We start from the raw sequence: 23,005 nt of genomic DNA on the forward strand, positions 1-23,005 counted from the left end.
GCTTTATAGAATCACGCTTAGGGTTGACTCTGTGCAAACTTAAATGCTGGTGCTGAACTTGGGTGCACTCATGCTGTATTCTGTAAATCCACGCGCAAGTTTTTTGGAACACTCTGACACGCCCATGCTAAGAAACTTATGTGCCAAGCCTTATAAAATAGCATGCAGTCAGATGTGTGTGCAAATCCTAATTGGAGCCAATTAACTACAATAATTGGTTATGAGCACCCAATTATTGCAAGTTAAGGGCTTGTTACTCAATTAAATTGCGTGCACATTTTGGGTGAGCGCTTAAATTTGGCCACCATTAATAGAATCCTGGGGTATAAGGACAGACTTAAAGATCTCAATGTGTATGCTTTGGAAGAAAGACGGGAGAGGGGAGACATTTATACCCCTCTATGGCACAAATGCACAGGAAGTGAGCTTGAAAGGACACTCTGGAATGAGGGGGCATAAGAAGTGAAAGAGGACAGACTCGAGAATAAACAAAGGAAATACTTCTTTATGGAAAGGATGGTGGATGCTTGGAATGGCATCTTGGCGGAGAAGACTTAATATGAATTAAAGAAAGAATGGGACAAGGGGGAAGAAGAGACAGTAGAGCTTAGTAGTTGGCATGGATGGGAGACTTGATATGCCATATGGTCTTTAGTTACTGTCATTTTCTATGTTCCGATGAGGTAAAAAACATAATAACCAGGGCAAACAATTGTGCTCATCAGGAGTATACATGTCCCCCTCCCTCCACTATCAAGTACACTTGTTCCCCTGGCTTGGGACAAAGGAGTTGCTCACTCAGTCACCTGACATGAACTGCAGGGTATGAGTCTGTACCCCTAGGTTCTGCAGTAGTGGGAAGGGATAGTGCAGGGGTCTACACTCACCCATTGTCTGATATGAAGAGTAGCAGGGTGTCATTCTCCACTCCAAGGTTCCTCAACGACTGCAACAGCCATCCCACAGAGGCATCAAGCTCCATTAGTGCATCTCCAAAAGGACCCCGCAGTGACTTCCCAGAGAATTCACCACTTGCAAACTGTGGGTAGTGGGTGTGCTGGGAAAGAAGTGAGCAAGGAAAGAGATATGAGCAATGACTGTCGCTATGAACCCCTTTCCTCCCCACTTGTACCTGCAGGAGTTGCAATTAAAATACAGTGCTCAGACAGACAGACATTCCAAGACCCCGCCCATATCCCTCTGTCCATCTAGTTATGCCTAGCACTATCTTTGTGTCTGTCCATCTTTCACTTCCCAGTACTGTCTGTATACATCTTGGTCTACAGCACCGACTGTCCTGTCTTGGCTCCTGGCTCTGTTTGTCCTCTCTTTCAGTCATCAACACTGTCTGCCTGCACAGCATTTGAGTCAGGGCTGACTGCAATCGTTGAACCCTTACATTTCTGTGCTATATAACCAGATGATGCTTACGTGGGAGGCATAGTAAAGAAAGAACGGGAGTTTGCGTTCAACAGAATTGGAGATAAACTTCCAGGCGAATTCCTGATAGGAAGGCTCAAGGTCTGGGAACTTGACTGGTTGCTGGATGATTTTCTGATTCAGAAAGACAGGGAGCAGCACATTGCCCTGGTCACACATCCCAAAACACTTTGTGTGAGGTGGGAAGCAGGTAAGATTTTGGCAGGGACCCTGAGGACAACACAAGAACCAGGAAAGAAAACTGTGTCTTAGTGAGCCTATGAAACTAGACCAAGCAATAACACTATTCAAAGAGACCTCCAGCCACATTTATGCTTTATAACACAACTAGACGTTGAGCCCATAAAAACGGGCTAGTAAAGGAAGGGGGGAGGGGGTTGAAAGGCCCCCCCGGATAGGTCGCCGCCCCTCCCCCCCGGAGTCCCCTCCACTGCCGCCCCCCCGGAGTCCCCTCCGCCACCCCTCCACCCGGGCCGGGTACCTAGCTTCACTATTCAAACCGCCGGAACGCAGCACACAGCTCATCTGAGCTGCCGTCGGCCTTCCTTCTTCTCTGCGTGTGTTCCGCCCTCGTGTGACGTAACGTCGGCGAGGGCGGGACACAGGCAGGTAAGGAAGGCCAACGGCAGCTCAGATGAGCTGTGTGCTGCGTTTCAGCGGTTTGAATAGTGAAGCCAGGTACCCGGGCCGGGTGGAGGGTGGGTGGCGGCGGCGGGTGGGTGGGTGGAGCGGTAGCAGCAACCCTGGGGGGGGGGAGCGGTGGAGACGGCAGTTCCCTCATTCGCAGGTGTGCAGGTTCCCTCTCTGTCACACCCCCGTCATCACGTATTGACGCGGGGGCGGGACAGAGAGGGTCTCTACTGCGCATTTGCGAGTGAGTACGCCTCTTGCCATTTATATGTTTGATGACAGAGACAAGGCATATTTTCTCAAACCAACTCCTAGATTTAGCACAAAATATCAAAACATATTTTAGGATTATCAGAAGGGTACATCACCAATTTTAATTATAAGGTGATAAAATATTTTTTCACCTGTATCATCATCGGTCCAATTTTTAGGCTATTTTCGTTAATCAATAATATTTTTTTGCATCCATTCAAATATTAGAGCTGTGCAATAACACTTAGGAGACAGATGTTTCACTTACTGGTGAAAGTAAGAGAACATTGGAATAAAGTACAGAAAGCGAAACATAAGTCAGAGTTGACAATACAGGTGAAAATTATTTGCCATCTTACAATTAGAATTGGTGATATACCCTTCTGATGGTCCTAAAACAATTTTTTTCACATTTGTTTACCACAAGGAGATAAGTCTCCTCTACATCCCTCCCATGGAGAAATCTTTCTGCCAAATTCCATTCTAACGAAGTCCCTGACACCCTCTGCTCCTACATGGGATCTGCCCCTACCCAACCCCGCCACACTTTTCATTCCCACATGGGAGATCTCCCCAGGAACACCTTTTACCCCAAGAAGAAAACTTCTCTGTTACTTCAACATCAATAGCAGAGACCCTCTTTCAAACTCTGAACCATTTACCCCAAAGAGGAAGCTTCCCTACCTCCTAATTCTCTTAACACCCACAAGAATTCCACTTAGATCCCTGCCCCACAAGGGAGATCCCCAATGCACGTTACCTCGACAAAGGAATTCCAAACTCTACTCCAACACCTATTGCCCAGTGAAACAGCCCATATACTGACCAGAAAAATGTTTTGTTTACTCTTTTTTGCATAAAAATATAAATATACGAGATTTATTAAAATGTAAATGCAGAATAACATTCGAAAGGATAAATGCACAGTAGACCACATACTAAGCATAACCAATGAAACCACTAAGGCAATGCAAAGTGCTGGTGTTAAAGAATTAAACATGGAACAAAATTCAGGGCTGAGAAAATTCAGATTGCCATTGGATAGGGTCTTTGTCAATCACACCCAGAGTATGAAGTATGATTGATGGTTCTGAGAATTCTCTTACCAGCTCAATACTGGAATATGATTCAGTTATTTGTTAGGACAATTATCGACTCATATTTTATTTCGTAGACATCTTAAGGCTTTTTTTTATTTCAGAAGTATTTAAAAGTAGAGTAGGTGGTCTTTTAATTTATTGTTCAAGTATGTATGCTCATATGTTTTTGTTAATCGCATTGAACCAGTGTATGGGATTAGGTGGTTTATAAACCCTGTAACTGTGATTTTCTTGTGCCGATCCAGAAGATATTGCCGTTGGGATCATGAAGGCATTTTTGCACTGGGAGATAAAACATGCTATGACAATGCTTTTTAACCCTTTCTTTGACCATGATTAAGCAGCTGCTGGAGAGACAGCTGATGAAGAGTGAATAATGGACCTGTTAGTCCAACTTCAACTAACTGTGCTGTGTTAATATACAGAAAATCCCAAATTTGCTTCTCTCCTTGGCCACTTCAAAGTGACATATTCTGAGATTACAGTTAGCAGGATCACTAAAGCAGCTGAACCCACTACTCACCTGATCATGTGAGTAAGGCACTCCCAGAAACTGATCAAAGCCCTGCTGAATGGGTAGAAAGCTGCCATTCACTCCAAAGCCCAGATGCCATTTGCCAATGATGGCAGTGGCATAGCCCTTCATCTTCAGCACTTCTGCAATGGTTATCTCGCTGAGCGGGAGGCCTCCCCGGGAGCCTGGGTAAAACACACCTGGATAAATCCCAGAGCGCGTCTGGTAGCGGCCAGTCAGAAGAGCCGCTCTAGTAGAGGAGAGGGGAGGGAAAGAGAAAAAAAATTGAAACAAGGGAGCACAGTCAGTTCTGATGCATTAAATATCCATTTCTTTTGAAAAGCTGTCTATTTGCCAGGTTTCCTTTTAATAAATCTGCCCTTTGTTTTCTGTTATCTATGTAAATAATTCCCACCTCTGAAGCTCACTCCATGCCAGACTGAAGCCCCCCTGATTAAGCATGCACCTGTAGTGTTCGTAGGGTGCCCCACCCACCCCGACATAATTCTCATCTCCAACGTTCTGAAGCTCACTCCGTGGCTTCAGTGCAGGGACCAGGGTTCGTGGATTTGTAATGGTGAAGCCTTCCATCTCTGCCCCTCTGTCTCTGGCCCCGCCCTCGCGTCACAACGTTATGACGTTGAGGGCAGGCCCCGCCCTCGCGTCTAAACATTATGACGTCGAGGGCGGGTTATCAGACCACAGGACACCTCCTACAACGTTCCGAACCTCATTGTCGCTTTGCTGAACTTCAAAACACTCGGACATCAAAACAAAACCTTTAAAAAAAAAAAACTCCATTTCAAAGGTACCTTTTCCTGCTACAAAACGCTGGCTCTCAGCACCCGACGGAGGCAGGGAGGGACGCCGTACAACTCGCAGGGAGAGGAGAAGGGGCAGGGGGACCCTGGAACTGAGAGGGGGTCCGGAACTCTGAGGAGAGGGGAGACCCTGGAACTGGGAGAGGGGAGAGCCACCCTGGGAGGGAGGCAGGGAGGCGGGAGGGCCACCCTGGAACTGAGAGGGACTCCCTGGAACTGGGAGGTAGGGAGGGACGTGGCCCAGCTGTAGAACTGGGAGGCAGGCAGGGAGGGAGGGGGGCCACCCTGCAACTCAGAGGGAGGGGGAAGAAGGGGCCCTCTGGAACTGGAAGGGGGGGCCACCCTAGAACTGTGAGGGGGGACGGCCAACCTGGAACTGAGAGGGATGGAGGGGGGGGGGGAATACCCTGGGACTGGGAGGGAGAGAGGGGGGCCCCCTGGAACTGGAAGGGAAACAGGGCAGTTCTATAAATGCATTCCTGTATTTACATGCACCTGCATGAGTAAATGCAGTGAAAGGTCCACCTATGTATAAAAGAGCCCTAAGTGCTATTCTATAAGGGCACATGCAAGTGGCATAGGGCTAAATTCTATATATGGTGCCTGAAAAATCAGCACCAGTTAATGACACATTTAGTGTGACTATATAAAGAGTGCACACAACTTAACAGAACAACAAGCTAATTCGGTGCTAATTGGGTGATATCAATTACCAGAACTAATTGGCAATAATTAGGATTCAGGTGCATATAAACCTATCACGTATAACAATTTTGGGGGTGTGGTTATGGGCGTTCCTGGGGACATTCCAGGATTTTCCACGCATTGATACAGAATCATGCCTCATATGTGCCTAACTTAGGTGCCAGTATTTAGGCCCTGCTTATAAGTTATAGCAAGCGTCTACAGTTAGGTGCTAAGTGTGGTTCTATAAAGGAAGCAGGCTCTTTACAGAATCGCGCTAAGCATGACATATTATCGGTGCTGATTTTTAGGAGCAACTTATAGAAATTACTCCATAGTGAGTATCTGCGAAGGGGCGTACATGTGGGAGGTGCATACCTTACAGAACGCTGTTTCACATGTACTTGCTGCATTTACACCAGCTGTACAAAGACAGCGCATTCCATTGACATGCTCCCTGAAAAGGAAATGATTTTTCAAAGATGGATTTGAATCTAACATTTTTTTAATAGAAGGATAGCCCAATCTTAAGGTCCAATAGCAACACAGATTTTTCCCAGAAAAGGAGATCTCCACCAGTCCTTCTGCATTAGACCCCAAAAGAGCCTTGAAAACCACACACATCAGTTTAAAATTAATATGCTGTGGAATCGGTAACCGATGTACATAAGTAATGCCACACTGGGAAAAGACCAAGAGTCCATCGAGCCCAGCATCCTGTCCATGACAGCGGCCAATCCAGGCCAAGGGCACCTGGCAAGCTTCCCAAACGTACAAACATTCTATACAATCAAGCCATTGTGACATCACTAATGAGGTTGGCTCTTATTGGTGGAATGAGCCACTATGACATCACAATAGGTTAAATCACTGCTCTATGTAATAAAAGTGAGCCAAGTAGAGGACAATAGTACATAAGTAATGCCACACTGGGAAAAGACCAAGAGTCCATCGAGCCCAGCATCCTGTCCATGACAGCGGCCAATCCAGGCCAAGGGCATCTGGCGAGCTTCCCAAATGTACAAACAATGTAATTCACTCAATATAGGTAAGACACAATCAAACTGACCCAAACCAGAAATCTATCTGGCTGCTTTATTCTGCAACAGTTGTAAACAAGCTTTTAGCTTATAACTAATCAGAGAATACAGAGAGTTGCAGTAATTTAATTGGGGAAGAACTGTAGCCTGAGCCAAAATTCTAAAGTCTTCTTTCTGTAAAGAGGACCTAATCGCCAGTGGCATAGGAAGGGGGGGGGGGGGGGGCGGTGGGGCGGTCCGCCCCCGGTGCACGCCACTGGGGGGGTGTCAGCTCCCGGAACAGGGGCAGAGAGAGCAAGGAACCAACGGAACCAAAGCAGCTCCCAGCGACGTGGACTCAGGGGCGGATCGCCCCTCCCGCCCGCCCCTCGCTTCTTCATCAATTAAGAATGTGCTCCAGGGGGGGGGGGGGGGTGCGCAGCGGTGACTCACCCTGGGTGTCACCCGCCCTCGCTATGGCACTGCTAATCGCATGCAGTTGTCTAAGTTTTAAAAAGAATCTAGATGCTGTTATAGAATAGGCACTCCCTAGAGCCTAGAACTGGAACAAAAATATCTAAGGCAGCAATTCTCAAGCCAGTCCTCCGGAACCCCAATGAATGTGCATGAGATACGTTTGTATGCACTGGGTCTAAGAGTAAGGTTGATACGTGTACATATGTCATAGATATTCCTTAGGAATAACCTGAAAACCAGATGGGCTGCAGGCAGGAGTGGTCCGACGGGCTAATGTGAGAACTACTGGTCTAAAGTATAGTTCAGGGGTGAGTAATTTCAGTCCTTAAATGCTGCAAGCTGGCTGAGGTTTCAGAATAACTACGAGAAATATGCATGAGATGTATTTGAATACAACGGAGGTAGTGCACGTAAACCTGACCAGCCTGTGACAATCAAGAACCAGAGTTGCCTGACCTTGGCATAGTTACTGATAGATCTGAGACTTCAATTCACAAATATTTAACTTTCCCTCACTCCTCTGATTTGCTTCCCTTCATTACTGATAATTTGCTACTTTCTTTCCCTAAGAAGAGTTATAAGTAGAAATAAAACAAGACAGAGAAAATAAAATAAAATGTTACCTTTTTTTTATTAGACTAACTTAATACATTTTTGATTAGCTTTTGAAGGTAACCTTTCTTCAGATCAGAAATGAGTAAATATTGACAAATAACAGAATATATACATGAAACACAAGCATTTCAATGAGAGTCTCACAAGAAGAGGGTGGGGTGGGTTAGGTGAGAAACAGGGAGAGCTGGGTGGGTGAGAGACAGGGAGAGATAGATGGCTGATAAGAGGGTGACAAAGTGGTAGAATTTTATGTTTTACAAAACCAGAACACTGCATGAATGATTTTATGAGAATACTAAAAGGAAACGTTATGACAATCCAGGAACGTAAGACCTTTGAAGTCAAAATGATGAAATATTTTGACACCCACCAGATAGGCTATAACAAAGATCTGGGTTTTCTATCCCACTATAGACCATAAATCATATTGCTTTGCCACCCTCTTCATGTGAGACTGTCACTGGAATTCTTTGTGTTTCACTTATATATTCTGATATTTGTAAACATTTGCTTTTCTGATTTGAAGAAAAAGGGTTCCCTTTGAAACCTAATCAAAAAATGTATTTAGTGCAATAAAAATGTATCATCTTATTTTCTTTTCTATGTTTTGTTTTGTAACATGATATGAGTTTAATTGTCAGAGTTATTGATTTTGCTGGATCAGATACAAATATAAAAACAATATACAGCTGCAAAGACTTCACTTGCCCCTTCCCCCTGGTAGGAGGAGTCATGGTGAAAGGCAGCACTGTGAAATCTGAACTGCACCTCAAACATTCCTCTGCCTTCAAATGTCTTCCATCCATGTTCCCCCTCCACATCTCATTCTTCTCTCTCTCTCTCCTTCCCATAGTTTTCATCTCATGAATCCTACAGGCTGTATGTTTCTCTTTAGCCCTCCCCAACTCCCTGGATTTTAATGCATTTTTCTAAGGCCATTCTCTTTATGGATACAATAAAACCTGTTTGGATAAAACATTATAGCATTACTATTGCAGCAACCACACCTTTTTGCTCTTCCTAGCTACATGCTTAGGATCTCTACTAAAAAATTACGAAAAAGAGAGAGAGAAAGAGAGAAGGAGAGAAAGAGAGAAGGAGAGAAAGAGAGAGAAAGAGAGAAAAAGAGAGAGAGAGAGAGAGAGAGAGAGAAAGAAAGAGAGAGAGAGAAAGAAAGAAAGAGAGAGAAGAGAGAAAGAGAGAGAGAGAGAAAGAGAAAAAGAGAGAAAGAGAGAGAGAGGAGAGAAAGAGAGAGAGAGAGAGAGAGAGAGAGAGAGAGAGAGAGAGAGAGAGAGAGAGAAGGAGACACCCATATACTGTGGTGGAAAGGGGCTGGCAAGCCACTTCCAGATGTGAGCTAAACCCGAGATATTCAATTCCGGAGCATGTGCGGCTATCGGCACTGAATATCTGGGTATGACCGCCGACCCAGAAGCTAACTGAGCACCAGCCAATGTTCACACCAGTGCCCGGTTAACTCGCCACATACAATTAGGATAGCTAAGTTTCTGCTCTGCCCCTGGACTGCCCACAAAGTTGCTGGTTTTGGCATAGGTGGTTAGAGTGCATATTCAGTGGCACTATTTGGTTAAGTGCCGGTGAATATCCCCAAATAGCCCCTTCCAAACTAATAAACAGCCAGGAGCTTTGAATATCGACCCCTAGCTGCCTGGTTCTCCCACTTACTTTAGGGCTGTCCATTGGTTCCACTTCAAAAGAGCATCAGCAAAGCACACTGACCCCTGCTTTCTAGGCTCAGGCCCCTAGGCTACAAGCTCCAAGGGAGGATTTCTACCCTAACCCTCCGGGCCTGCCTATGGGTGCCAAAATCTTAAATGCGGCTCTAGGTGGTGACAGATTCAGAAGGTGTTCTGTAATTCGCACACCTAAACAGATACATGCGTACAAAATGTTCTGAAAAATGGAGCTCCCTGTGTGCAGGCACCGTACCTGGAGGGGCTGCAAACTGAACAGCTACTGTAGAAGTCAGTGAATCGGAGACCCCCTGCAGCCAGCAGATCAAGGTTGGAAGTTAGAGATGATGGATGCCCATAACAGCCCAGGTCTCCGAATCCCAGATCATCGGCAAAGAAGAGGACAAAGTTTGGAGGCCGAGCTGCAGATAAGACTTGCACTAAGCAGAGAACAGAAAGTAGCAGTCCTGGAATCAACCTACTGACAGCCAGTATGGAGCAGGAATTACCGCCTATCATCTTTCTTCCTTCAATGTATGGCAGATGTTGCACCCTGTCAGATAAAAGAAAAGTTCTCAAAGTTAGTGAAAACCATTATTATGAGGGAACTGGAGCAGTCCTGGACCCTTCAACCTGCTTAATCATTAGCTAGGAGTGTCCCGGGCCTTTCAACCTGCTGTCTACCTAAGAAGCAGGGTCAGAGGAACGTGGTAAGTAGGTGCACCGCTATGAATTTACAGCCTGTCTCACTGACACAGACTACTCAGTAATTACCATGGATTCTTTTGGATTCGTAATAGATAAATGAAACCTTTATTAGAGGAGCTAAATTCTACAATGATTAAGGTATATACAATGATTAGCTATATAAACAATCATTACATCACTGGTCTCTACATCTAAGCAATGCTAAGAGTTCTTAGACCAGGAAAAGAAGCAATAATACACTATACATACAACATCACTGGTCTTTACATCATCCAGGCTCTTATCAGCCGGGGGGGGGGGGGGGGGGGGGGCGTTACAGCGAAAGCCAGAAGCTTTTTAGACCAGGAACAAGCCCTCTGCGCAGTATGTACGTTACTCACAGATGAGCTCCCGATTTCACTGAAAGAAACTCCCCATTTTATTAGGCTCATAACTCATGTTTAGAGCTGAGGAAAATTGCAGAATGCTTCTCTGTCTAGGTAAACAAGCCATACTGTGGGAACGTAGTCACATGTTTTCCCAAGTCCAGGTGGCCAGGCTGAACGTCCGAAAACAAGCACCATAAATTAGAGCTGTGTCTTATCTTCTACATTCCAACTTATTTTCACACAAAGTTAAACAATCATTTTTAAACAGAATTACTTCTAATCAACAATACAGACCCCGAGTGCACTGGTCGGTCAAGACAGAGTTGAAAAACAATCTTTAAAATTCACTTCCATTACAGTAGGGTTTTCATGGCAGGGGGTGCCAGAAACTGCCATGCTTACCTGTGTACTACGCTCTACTGGCCACTGCCGCCGCATACCGCAGCCTTCCCAAGACCTACCTTGATCCTTGAAGGCCACCCTGGTGGTATAGTGACCTCTGCGGCTACGGGGGGCAGGAAGGAATCTCACTCTTTCCTGCCCTCTGCCACTACTCCGTCTCCTTTTTACTCTTCTGTGCCGTGGACAGCCACGCCGTATTTTAAAAATAGCTGCTGAGGCTTCCACAAGACTGCCACCAAAGTCTCGGCAGCCATTTTGGGAAAACATTGCAGCATCGCCCCACAGCACAGAAGAGCAAAGCGGAGGTGTGGTAGCGGCAGAGGGCAGCCGCCACTACACCACCAGGGCAGGTGGCAAAGTAGAACGTTAAATTGTACAGCGCTGCGTAACCCTAGTAGCGCTCTAGAAATGTTAAGTAGTAGTAGTAGTAGTAGTAGTATGTGGGAGGGGGATGGCGGCATTACTGCAGTGGTGGGGTGGGGGCAGAGCAGGTTTTGGCACAGTATAAGTCATCACAAGAACAAAATATAAGAAAACCAATGGACCACATTAGGGGCATTTAGTTATGTTAAAACAAATGAAAGATCCGCATGAAAGAAAATATTTATTTTTTATTACGTTGACTTATGAAAACCACTTGTCCCTGAAACATGCTCAAAAGTGAATAATCCATTTGTACAAAAGAGATGAGGTGAAGATGTGATTCCATGTGCCCCAATGAAAGGAGAGTTTAATTTTATTTCCAATCTTTATAACACCAGGCTTCCCAAGGCAGATTACAGCAACAGCTAAACTGAACCCATCAGTAAACAGGATACCCTCACTGAAATCTGGTCATGCATTACTGTATTGTATAGAACAGTGTAGAAAAAGAACCACAAAATATAGCCTTTATAAGTGCTGTTTCCACCAGCTACAATAATTTTTTAAGCATTTAATAATATTCAATTTTATTTCATGATATTTATATCTACACTAGTAAAAAAGGCCCGTTTCTTAAAAAAAAATGAAATGGGCTATCTTGCAATGGTGATTATGTTTTTAAGGCTCTCGGCGAAGCGATTTGTCCTCTCTCCCCTGCCCTCCCCTCCATGTCCAGAGATTTTTCCCTCCCCTCCCATTCCCTCTGTGTCCTGCAATTCTGACCTCCCCTCCATGTGCAGTGATTCTCCTCTGCCCTGTCCTCCCATCCGTGTCCCGCGATTCTCTCCTCTCATCCCATCCATGCCCATCGATTGTCCTCTGCCCTGCCCTCCCCTCACCTCAATGTCCCGCGATTCTGTCCTCCCCTCCATGTCCTGCAATTGTCCTGTGCCCTGCCCTCCCATCCATGTCCCGCGATTCTGCCCTCCCAAGCGATTCTCCTCTGCCCTCCCCTCCAGCGTTCCGTTGCCTTCATTTGTTGCCTTGCGTTGGTAACATCCTGACACCAGCTTGCCTCCAGTGTTCCCAGGGCTGCGCCTAGGGTCTCTGGCGCCCCCTGCAGACCATCAGTTGGTGCCCCCTGCAGACTATCAGTTGGCGCGCGCGTGCTGCCCCCCGGACTTTTAAATTTACCTCCCTCCGTCTGCGCAGCGTCAGTGAAAGCGCTGCCTGACATCTCTCCACCAGCCCAGCCTTCCCTTCGCTCGTTTGTTCCCTGTGTCCCGCCCAGTGACATTCCTAGGGGGGCTGGCACCTTGGGCGGATTGCCGATTCGCCCCGCCCCCCTGGTGCAACACCCCCCCCCGATGCAGTGCGGACCCCCCCCCCCCCGGCGAAAGGACACCCCTGTGAAGGAACCCCTCCCCAGGTGCACGCCACCGGGGGGGGTGCCACGCGCGCCTGTCCTCCGTTGTTCCATGCTTCTTCTCTGCCCCGGAAGTAACCTGTTCCGGGGCAGAGAAGCATGGAACGGAGGGCAGGCGCGCGCGCGCGCGGCATCCCCCCGGCGGCATGCAACCAGGGCAGACCACCCCCACCGCCCCCCCTAGGAACGCCACTGGTCCCGCCTTCTTCTGACATCATTTCATCTTTACACAAGTGCGGGACAGTGAGAGGGAAGGGAACGCTGGACGCCCAGCCAGCCGTAGAATGTTGACGGTCCAAATTATTATATTAGATATGGGAAGCTTTCAAATAAATTAAAAAGCTGTTGAGTTAAAAAAAAAACAACTTGTTCTTCACCTTTTAAGGCACTGGGCTGAAAGGGAGAAGGGAGATGCCGGACTGGGGGGCACCAGAGACCCCAGCACCTGCCCTGCTAAGAAAGCTTTCTAATTTTTCAGAATAAAAAGCTAACCCGTAACCCCCCCCCCCCCCCCCCCCCCCCCGTTTACTAAATCGCAAGGCGATACCGACACATCCTAGATGTGTTGGCTTTACTGCACACACAGCCGCTAAGGGGGGGGGGGGGGGGGGGGAGGAGGAAGAAGTGTTCTAATTTTGACAGAATGGAATTCTGCCATGAATATTGCAGATCCCTCTGTTGAAGGAACAGAACGGGATGCCTCTGTTCTAGTACACACCATGCTTTTCATTCACCTACGGTAAACACAAATCGGTGGCCTCCGCCTCTCTGGACAATCATTCCCTGCAAGGCAAAAGAGACTGTGAGATCCTCTGGGCGGCCGAGAGAAGTTTCCCCCTTTCTGTCCAAGTTGCACAGCAGCACCTCGTCGAGCTCTTGTCACATGATTCTCGGACAACTCAGGAGGAGATGGTACGGATCGGAGGGGACGTTGGGAGTTGTATTTCAACAAGAGGTCAGGCGCTGTGGCTCTGCTGGAATTGATTGTGGCACGGATAAGAGCTACCTTGCAACATCCGTTTCTAAGCATTGTAAAACGTTGCAACCCTAATGTACATGCTGACGGTATGAAGAAAATAAACCCACAGTGCTGTAAGGTAAAGGGAGTGGCTGGGGTGGAACAGAAAGAGTTTTAAGCCTTATGCGTTTCTCTTCTCCTTCCACCGGGGTGGGGGTGGGGGGTGTACAGAGACAGGAAATCTGCTTATTTTTCTTCCCCTAGGGATGTGCACCAGATCAAGGTGCAAAAACTGAGCCAGTCCCTAGGCTTGCCAACTGCATGCATGAAATCGCTGTTTTTATCTCCCTAAGACAGTGTTTTTCTTAACCCAGTCATTGGGGCATACCCTAACCTGTTACACCAGCCGGTCAGATTTTTTTTTTAAAGTTCAAATGTATTTATTAAGTTTTCAAAAAATATACAAATAAAAGAAATACAGTCCCTCTCACCAACCCACTCAGTTAAGAAAGCCCCCCCTCCTATAATTACCCTAACCCTTCCTTCTTCTTTCTTCCCTCACTTAATTTCTACACAATACTAAATGTATCTGCTATCCTGTAATGACAATGTTTACATACTATGTAAGCCACATTGAGCCTGCAAATAGGTGGGATAATGTGGGATACAAATGCAATAAATAAATAAATAAATAAATAAATAAATAAAATGTCATAAAAAGTTCTATACAATGCAATATTCTTAAATATAGAATGCCATTACAGACGGTTAAAGAACAACAGAACAGACAGATTTACTTATCAAGGAGTTAATTCGCAGTTGAAGTTTGACAAAATTTGGCTACTTGTTCCCAGGTTTTATGAAATACCGGTAAAGAATTGGTACGTTCAGCTAGTATTTTTTGACATTTAAAAGTCATACATACAGTAGCCCAGCAAAAGCAAAAAGAAAGCAGTTTATGATTTTTCCAAAATTTTTTTTTATAATGTTGCAGGAATTGATGCATGAATTACCCCTATTGTTAGCAGAATCTGTGGTACTTCAGGAGTCAGACAGCACACATCAAAATGAGAGAGAAATCTTCTTTATTTGCCAGCAAACAAAGTAGAACATCAGCATTAAGTCTCTTCTTCTCTTTCTCAGCTCTCTGTGTCTTTGTGGCTTCTGTCTCAGCTGCTTCTCTTCTTCTTCTGTCTGTTCCTTCTGCTCTCTTTCTGACGTAAGCTGCTTCTGCTCCCACTTAAATACAGTCCTAAGCCCCCTCCTAGCCCCCCTTACTTTCCAGATGGTAAAGAATAGATTGGTTACCTTGCCTCAGCCAATCATTACTTTAAAAATATCAGTTACATAGGTTCCAGACATCCTAAACTGACCTGTGACCTGGGCCCCTCACACCAGACATTTGGGCTCCAGAACTCCTGCATGTTATTATGATTAATTTCTCATATTCCTAGTACTAACTGCTAACTGAACTCTGGCATTCATTAAAGGGTCAAGGGCCAGTCTTACTTAATAGCATACAGCTTATAGTTTGTTATTATTTTCAGGACCATTCCTACATTTACCTATACTTAATCAAGACTTTTCTTGACCCTTTTCACCCATCAGCTCCATACACAGAACTAGCTAGGACTATGGTTAAGTCAAACCATATGCTGATCTTTTCACTGCAGCCCTACTCAGAACGTCAGACAGAGAGTTGAACAGACATTCCACACAGAATTATTAATTTACACAGAATACAGCATATTCTAAAGTAAGCATCCTTATAAGACATATCTAAACATCAGGAATATCTAGAATTATTTAGAATCTAACTATTTCCTTCTAAGCATTTTAAACTAATCCTAAACAAACTGCCTGCTTTTAAACTACAGTATGTCTGGCTCATTCCTTTGTTCATTCATAATAGTATCCCCTCAAGATTTAATAGTATACAGATGTGCCAGCATTTAGCAATCCATCAATCACAAGGGACAGAGTTTCATTTCTCACTGACCTTTCTAACCTTTAGCTTAGCCAAACGCTAGACTTTCTAAGTAATTAAATCCAGCTGTCATTCCTTCACTTGCAGGACTGAAAAGTTAAAACAGAATTTAACCACCAAACTTTAAACAGAATTAATATGGCTTCTTATATATGTATATAATTATGCCCACTGCCTCATTCCCCCCTTTGAGACTAAAATCAGCTTATGCAGAGATAAGTCTCACAACTCAAACTCTGGCGATTATAGTGATCCTAACTAAGAATAGGCTTGTGAATCACCATTACCCTACTTGTTAAGGTCCGACGGCATACTGCCGAAGCACATGAGGCCAGGAAACAAAACAACAACCCTGCTAAAACTAAGATTATTAGGGAAATAAACAAAGGACGTATCCAGGAGGTCAATGACCACCACCAGGAGGTAAGATCTAATCCTCCTCGGTAATCCTCCACATTAAGGCTGGCCAACTGTAGGACTTTATCCATAGCATGCCTAACTACATGCGTCCTATTTATAACAATAGTACAGCACTCTGAAGAATTTAGCACTGTGCAGAGGCCACCCTGGGCTGCAAAGAGATAGTCAAGACCCATACGGTTATACCGAGAAACTATACTTAATTCATTAATTTGATCCTGCAATGCATTGACTACCACGTTCAGCTCATGAACTAAAACATGGAGTAGAGACTGAAGTCTCCGGGTAGCCATGCCCAGTTCAGTAATACCCGCTACCGGACCCCCAATTGGAATCCAGGCCGTGGCAGAAAGGGCTACAAGTCTCTTTTTAGTCAGAGGATAAGTAGAGTTAATATACTGGAGGGCTAATTCAATCGCCTCATCCTCTGTGGCAACGGAGGAAGGTAAGGACAAAGCCTCTCGCTTAGAGCGGTGCTGGGATGGTGGCCTGAGGAGAGGAATAACTTTAGGAAAATAATTCAAAGTTACCAATACACAAAAATCATATGTGGGGGGAAGAATCATGTGGAGGACATTATCACAGAGCCAGTAATGACCAAGGAGAGGGCGAGGAAAGTTCCCAATAAATGTTGGCACAGGATGGACACTAGGATGCCCATAATGCGAGCCCCTATCCCAGGGGGAACTAAGAAGAAATGGAGACTTTGTACACCATAGGTGCCAATCCCCAATTGTGACAGACCGCTCATATGATGCAACCCCTTCATACCCCGGGGACTTATGAAAGTAGAAAATAGGCCGGGACACTATAGTCTTCTCAGTAGTAAGGTTAGGAGCCAGATAATCACCTTGGTCATAATCTGCAGGTATGGTAGTAGGGCACATAGGAGTACCTGGAGAAACTACCCACACAGATTCCCCCTTTTCTGGGAGAACATTAGTATAGTTACAGGGAATGGGAAGAACAGTTGAGATGTCTCTTGTTAAACAAAACACTCCAGAAGCTGGATAGGGAGACGTAAAGACTGGCCTTAGAGAAGATTCAGAGGGGGAAGTAGCATTATAAAAGGACCACCAAGTATAATCCTGGCTCCAAGGGCCTGAACTCGAAAAGTAGGGAGGTATAAGAGCTGGGAGCTGCACAGGGACAGGTACAGCTGGGACATCTGTAGTATAAGGAGGAAATCGGGAACACACAATACAAGGGGAAGTAATCTTTGCCTGGCTAATTAGTTCCTGGACTGAGTGTAACCAAAGATTGGAGCGAGTTGGGGTATTAGGAACAAGGAGGCAAGGAGTAGAAAACAACAAAAGCATCCAAACTACTAACATTTTCTTTCTTCCTAATCTAAAACAAATACAGCAAACTAATTAAGCAATAATATTTCAACAGTCTGTGCTAATCACAGATTACTCTCATATAATGTTCTCAGTCTTTGAGTTCTTATACCAGTTGGGATAGACCCTCAACTGACAAGGATCAAGCTCTCAAATTCCAAGAAAGCCAGAATCTGGACAGAAAGAGTCTCAGTGTGAAGCCGAAGTTCAGCAGCTCCTGCAGTATGCAGTTGACCCTTCTTTTCAGCTAGTAGATTCTTTGGTTCGGGTCAAGCGCAACTTCAATGGCTCCGCTGGATCACTTTCTGCTCTCCACTGTTTAGGCTCCGTCTGATCCGTGCTGGGCTCAGTCTGGTCAGCAGACTTAATTCGAGACCAATGGACCCATGGAGTTATCCCTGCGACCTTCACAGCTGTAGGGGTAGAAAGCAAAACAGTAAAAGGTCCTTTCCACCGGGGCCCCAAAGGCTGGAGCCTCCAGTCTTTCACCCAAACTCTATCCCCTGGCAGGAAGGAATGTACCTGAGCCTGGAAGGGGACAGGGTTTATTTCTCTCACATAAGACTGAAGCTCAGAAATTATCCTGCCCAAGAGGGCTACCTGCTCCTGCACCTGGGCAGACCCTAAAATCCCTATGTCTCCCTTAATTCCCTGCAAAATGGCTGGGGGCTTCCCATACACAATTTCAAAGGGAGAGAGGGCTGTTCCTTTAGTTGGGGTGCATCGGAGGCGGAAGAGGGCTAGTGGCAATGCCTGTGGCCATTTCAGTTGGGTTTCCTGACAAATCTTTGCTAGGCTATTTTTCAAGGTTCTGTTTGCCCGCTCAACCTGCCCTGAACTCTGGGGACGATAGGCACAATGCAATTTCCAGGTAATGCGCAATGCGCGGGACAGGGCCTGAAGTGTAGCTTCAACAAAGGCGGGACCATTATCTGAACCTATAGCAAGGGGCAGTCCATACCTGGGGATGACATCCCTAAGGAGGGCTCGAGCTACTTCTGTGGCTTTCTCAGTGACTGTAGGATATGCTTCCACCCACCCAGAAAAGGTACAGACCATGACCAAGAGGTATCGGAGCCTACCGCTCCTGGGCATTTCTGTGAAGTCTATAACTAGAGACTCAAAGGGTGTTAGTCCTCTAGACTGAACTCCTGGTGGAATACGGGGTCCCTGACGAGCATTATTCTGGGCACAGAGAGTACATCGGGCAGAGGCAGTGGCAACCAGACTATCCAATCCTTCCAGCACCACTACTCGACTGAGTAGGCGGGCTAGTGCTGTTTTCCCTAAGTGTGATAGGTCATGAGCTTGAGACACTACAGGCCAAGCTAGGTGGCGTGGCACCAGAACTCTGGTATCAGGGAGATGTAACCAGCCATCAGATCTCCTTACTGCACCTTCCTCTTGAGCCCATTTCTCTTCCGTTTGGGTGTACATAGGCGTCCATTCTTGCAGTCGAATTTGGAACAGGGGAGTCACAGTACTTGCTGAGGGGTCCTCTAGCAGCTTCCTTGGCCACCCGATCAGCATGGCGGTTCCCTCGGGCCACTGGAGTATCTATCCTTTGGTGTCCCCTGCAGTGAATGACAGCTACCTTCTTAGGGGCCCAAACAGCCTCTAGCAGCTGAAGTATTTCAGGTCCATACTTAACAGGTTGGCCTGCGGCATTTATGAGTCCCTTTTCCTTATACAAAGCTCCATGAGCATGTAGAGTTGTGAAGGCATACTTGGAATCAGTATAAATGTTGGTTACCAGTCCTGCTGCTAGCTCCAGAGCTCGTATGAGGGCCACAAGTTCTGCTTTCTGGGCTGAAGTTCCTTGGGGCAAGGCTCTTGCTTCTATCACCTTGTCCTCTGTCACCACAGCATAGCCTGCCAATCGCTTGGAGTTCTCCACGTAACTGCTTCCATCTGTGAAATAAATTACATCTGGGTCCCTCCAAGGAACATCTTTAAGATCTGGTCGACTGGAGTACACTTCATCCATGGTTTGGATACAGTCATGATCCGGTGGTCCCTCAGATGCTGGCAAAAGAGTGGCGGGATTGAATGTAGCCACTGTTTCCAGGTGTATCCGTGGATTCTCACACAAACTAGCTTGGTACTTAACCATGCGGTTATTTGTAAACCAGTGGTTGCCCTTATACTCCATGAGGGTGAGAACTGCATGGGGGACTTTAACAACCAGTTCTTGCCCCAAGGTCAGCTTATCAGCTTCCTGAACCAGTAAGGCTGTTGCTGCAATGGCCCTCATGCAGGCTGGCCATCCTTTAGCCACTCCATCCAGCTGTTTAGACAGGTATGCAACAGGCCTCTGCCAGGATCCCATCATCTGGGTCAGCACACCCAGAGCAACCCCCTGTCGCTCATGGACATACAATGAGAAAGGTTTCTCCACATCAGGAAGGCCTAACGCAGGGGCTTGGAGTAGGGCTTTCTTTATGGCAATGAAGGATTGTTGAGCTGTAGGTCCCCATTCAAATGGTTCCTTTTCACCCCCCTTTGTGGCCTGGTAAAGGGGTTTCGCCATCAATGCAAAATTTGGAATCCAAATTCTGCAGAATCCGGCTGCTCCCAGAAATTCCCTAACTTCCCTTCTGGACTTGGGTTGGGGAATTGCAGCAACTGCTTGCTTCCTACTAACATCCAATCTCCGACTTCCCTGGGAAATACAAAAGCCCAGATACTTCACTTCTGACTGACAAAGTTGGGCCTTTGAGCGTGAGACCTTATAGCCTGCATCCAAGAGTAGCTCCAGCAATTCTCTGGTAGCCTCAAAACACTCTTCCTGAGTCACTGCTGCAATCAGGAGGTCATCTACATACTGGAGTAAAACTCGCCTGGAAGGCTCAGATTTAAAAATCTTAAGGTCTTGTCCTAGGGCTGTCCCAAAAATGGTGGGGGAGTTCTTGAACCCCTGTGGCAGGCGGGTCCATGTATACTGAAGCTTCCTTCCTGTTACTGGGTTTTCCCATTGAAAGGCGAAAAGCAGTTGACTGGCGGGGGCCACCCGAATACAAAAGAAGGCATCTTTTAAGTCTAGTGTCGTGAAATGGGTAGCTCCAGAAGGTATCAATCCTAGCAGGACATATGGATTAGGCACTACAGGGGGTAATGAGATAGTGGATTTGTTGACCACTCGTAAGTCTTGGACTGGCCGGTAGTCCTCAGTCCCTGGCTTCTGAACTGGCAATAGTGGCGTATTCCATGGAGACTGACAAGGTCGAATAATTCCATGGGATAACAAACGATTCAGGTGTGCTTGGATCCCTTCCAGAGCCTTTCGGGGAATTGGGTATTGGCGAAGATGGATTGGCCGGGCACTTGGAAGTAAATCTACATGGACAGGAGGAATATTTCGGGCCAACCCTGGGGGATTATCTTCTGCCCATACCCCACTGACCTGAAAGCTATCTGCCAGGGGTAGGTCAACTTGGCCATGCGACTGATGCAGCCGCCATTCTTCTTCAAGGGGGCAGCAGAAACTCAATATACCCTTAGGGCTGGATGTCGGGGGCCGAAAGGAGACTGAAGTCTGGCCATCAGAGTCAAAGGAAATTTGGGCCCTAAGCTTGGACAGCAGGTCTCGACCTAACAAAGGGATTGGACAGTCTGGCATATACAGGAATTCATGAGTGACTGTGTGTGAGCCTAATTGGCATCTACGGGTCGTCAGAAAGGGCCTCCGGTTCTGCACCCCCGTGGCTCCCACCACTCGGACAGTTTTTTCCAGACACAGGCGCTAATCGCTCCGTCACAACAGAATGTTCAGCTCCTGTATCAATCATGAATGGAATTGAGCGGCTCCCTATAGTTAACTTGACCATAGGTTCCTGGGAGCCCAGTTTGTAGGAACCCGGTCTGTCCTATTCGTCCCATTCTGCCATCTCGGCTATCCCGATGATGTCAGATTCAGGAGGCTCATATCTTCCCTCTCGAACTCGGCCTCGGCTTCCTCGATCTCCTGGTCCCCTTCTCAGTCCCTGGCGCCTCTGGGGGCATTCATCTTTCCAGTGCCCTCTTTCCTTACAATAGGCACACTGGTCCCTCTCCAATCTTGGTCTGGGATTCTCCCCCCTTGGCCGGGATTGATTGAAGGAATCTCGAGGCCTGGCTGGTGGTCCAGGGTCCCACTTTGGCTTCCCATTAGCTAGAGGTCGACCTCGGTTAAGGGTGGAATTAGTAATGGCTGCCGCTAAAAGGTCGGCCTTCTGCATCTTCCGGTCAGCCTCTCGGCGCACCTCCTGATCCCTATTAATGAAAACCTTGGTTGCGATCTCAATTAGCTGGGTGGTATTCATCCCTGCGAATCCCTCCTGACGCTGTAGCTTCTTCCGGATATCTGGCATACTCTGGGCCACCAATGCACTATTCACCATTCTCTGGTTTTCTAGGGCTTCAGGGTCAAATGGGGTGTATGTTCTGTAGGCTTCAATTAGTCGCTCTAAAAAGGCCCCAGGGGATTCAGTTGCCCCTTGGAGAATTTCAGAGACCTTTGCCAGATTAATGGGCCTCTTTATGCCTTTCCTCATACCTTCCAGCAAGTCCCGGCAATAGCCAGACAACAGTTCATATTGCTGCCCATTATTTGGATCCCAAGCTGGAGCTGCGCGAGGGAACCGAGCTCTAACCCATTCCTCTAGGTTCTGTGTCCCCTCGGGGGCACGCGCTCACGTGATGGCCTCAGCATTTTGTAAAATCTTCCGCCTCTCCTCAGTTGTGAAGAGGGTCAGGAGAAGTTGTTGACAATCAGTCCAGGTTGGGTTATGGGTGGCCATAATGCTAGCCACTAGGTCCACCACTGCCTGAGGCTTTTCAGTATAAGAGGGGTAATGTGTCTTCCAATTCAGGAGATCGGTGGTTGTGAAGGGTACATACTGGTAGGCCTGTGCCTGTATAACCTGACCCTCATTATCAGGATCCGGTCGAGTGATGGTTACCTGGCGGAGTGGCAGAACTCTCGAGGAAGTGGGAATGGAACCTGAGGTAGAGCTAGGAGCTACCCTCCTATCATGCTCAAAAGTGATTGCAGCAGGTCTAACCCATTCAGTGGAGGTGTGTTGAAACCCTGAGGGATGGGGAGGGGTACTCATAGACTGAGAGGTGGTCACAGGTGATTCAGTCCATTGAAAGGGATGCCGGGCCCCTGATGAGTGGGGAGGGGTATTAGAGGGAAAGGCTGGGCTGTCAGGAGTTGAGGAGTCAGAGGGTGGAGCCCAAAGCGGGTCTTGGGAGGTTTTTTTTTTTTTTTTTTTAGTTTTAAACATTTTTTTATTGATGCTGCAACACAATGAACGTTTTCATACAATCTCTGCACAACTCAAACATCAGATCCCAACGTGTTCGTGCAATAATTGCTAACTGACAGACATCAATTCTTATACAACTGTTAATATTACTGTCTACCCCTCCCAATTCCTCCCTTCCCCCCTCTCCCACTCTCCTCTAGTAGCCATTTGCTTATTCTGTCGATGTTGTACCCTGGTATTACACCTTCATTAAAGTGTACCTTTAACTTCAACAATGCTTATCAATGAAAAGCTCCACCATTCAGGCCTTCGCTATCTGGCCTTATGCATTCCTTTCCCCCCTCCCCTCATCCCCCCTCCCCTCCTTGTCCTGATCCAATTCTCATAGTTTATCAGTTCTGATCTTCTCCTCTACCCCAAGGTAGCCCATTAAGTACTTGACTGCGTGCTCGTGGGGATATCGTATTTATATATTTCTGCCAAATACTCAGAAACCGGACCTGCCGTCTTGGTGTCAGCCGCGCCCCCCTCGCCTCCC

At 46.7% G+C, this 23,005-nt stretch overlaps 1 protein-coding gene across 6 annotated transcripts in view; it reads right to left on the reverse strand.

The window, feature by feature from the left end:
• Positions 1–23,005, reverse strand: part of ARSA (arylsulfatase A) — a 77,765-nt gene that overhangs the window by 8,526 nt on the left and 46,234 nt on the right. For 3 of the 6 annotated variants that reach the window (XM_030216680.1, XM_030216679.1, XM_030216682.1), the window contains exons 1-5: positions 13,248–13,549; positions 9,503–9,799; positions 3,946–4,186; positions 1,432–1,650; positions 888–1,057 (exon numbers count right to left, since the gene is read on the reverse strand). In XM_030216680.1, the coding sequence (XP_030072540.1) occupies positions 888–1,057; positions 1,432–1,650; positions 3,946–4,186; positions 9,503–9,799; positions 13,248–13,543 (1,223 nt within the window). In that variant the 5' untranslated portion in view covers positions 13,544–13,549. Of the gene's footprint in view, positions 1–887; positions 1,058–1,431; positions 1,651–3,945; positions 4,187–9,502; positions 9,800–13,231; positions 13,550–23,005 lie in introns of those variants that run through there. The other 3 variants (XM_030216684.1, XM_030216685.1, XM_030216681.1) reach the window with 3 other exon arrangements.

Source organism: Microcaecilia unicolor, chromosome 10 (genome assembly GCF_901765095.1).
Source record: "Microcaecilia unicolor chromosome 10, aMicUni1.1, whole genome shotgun sequence".
Classification (NCBI taxonomy): domain Eukaryota; kingdom Metazoa; phylum Chordata; class Amphibia; order Gymnophiona; family Siphonopidae; genus Microcaecilia; species Microcaecilia unicolor.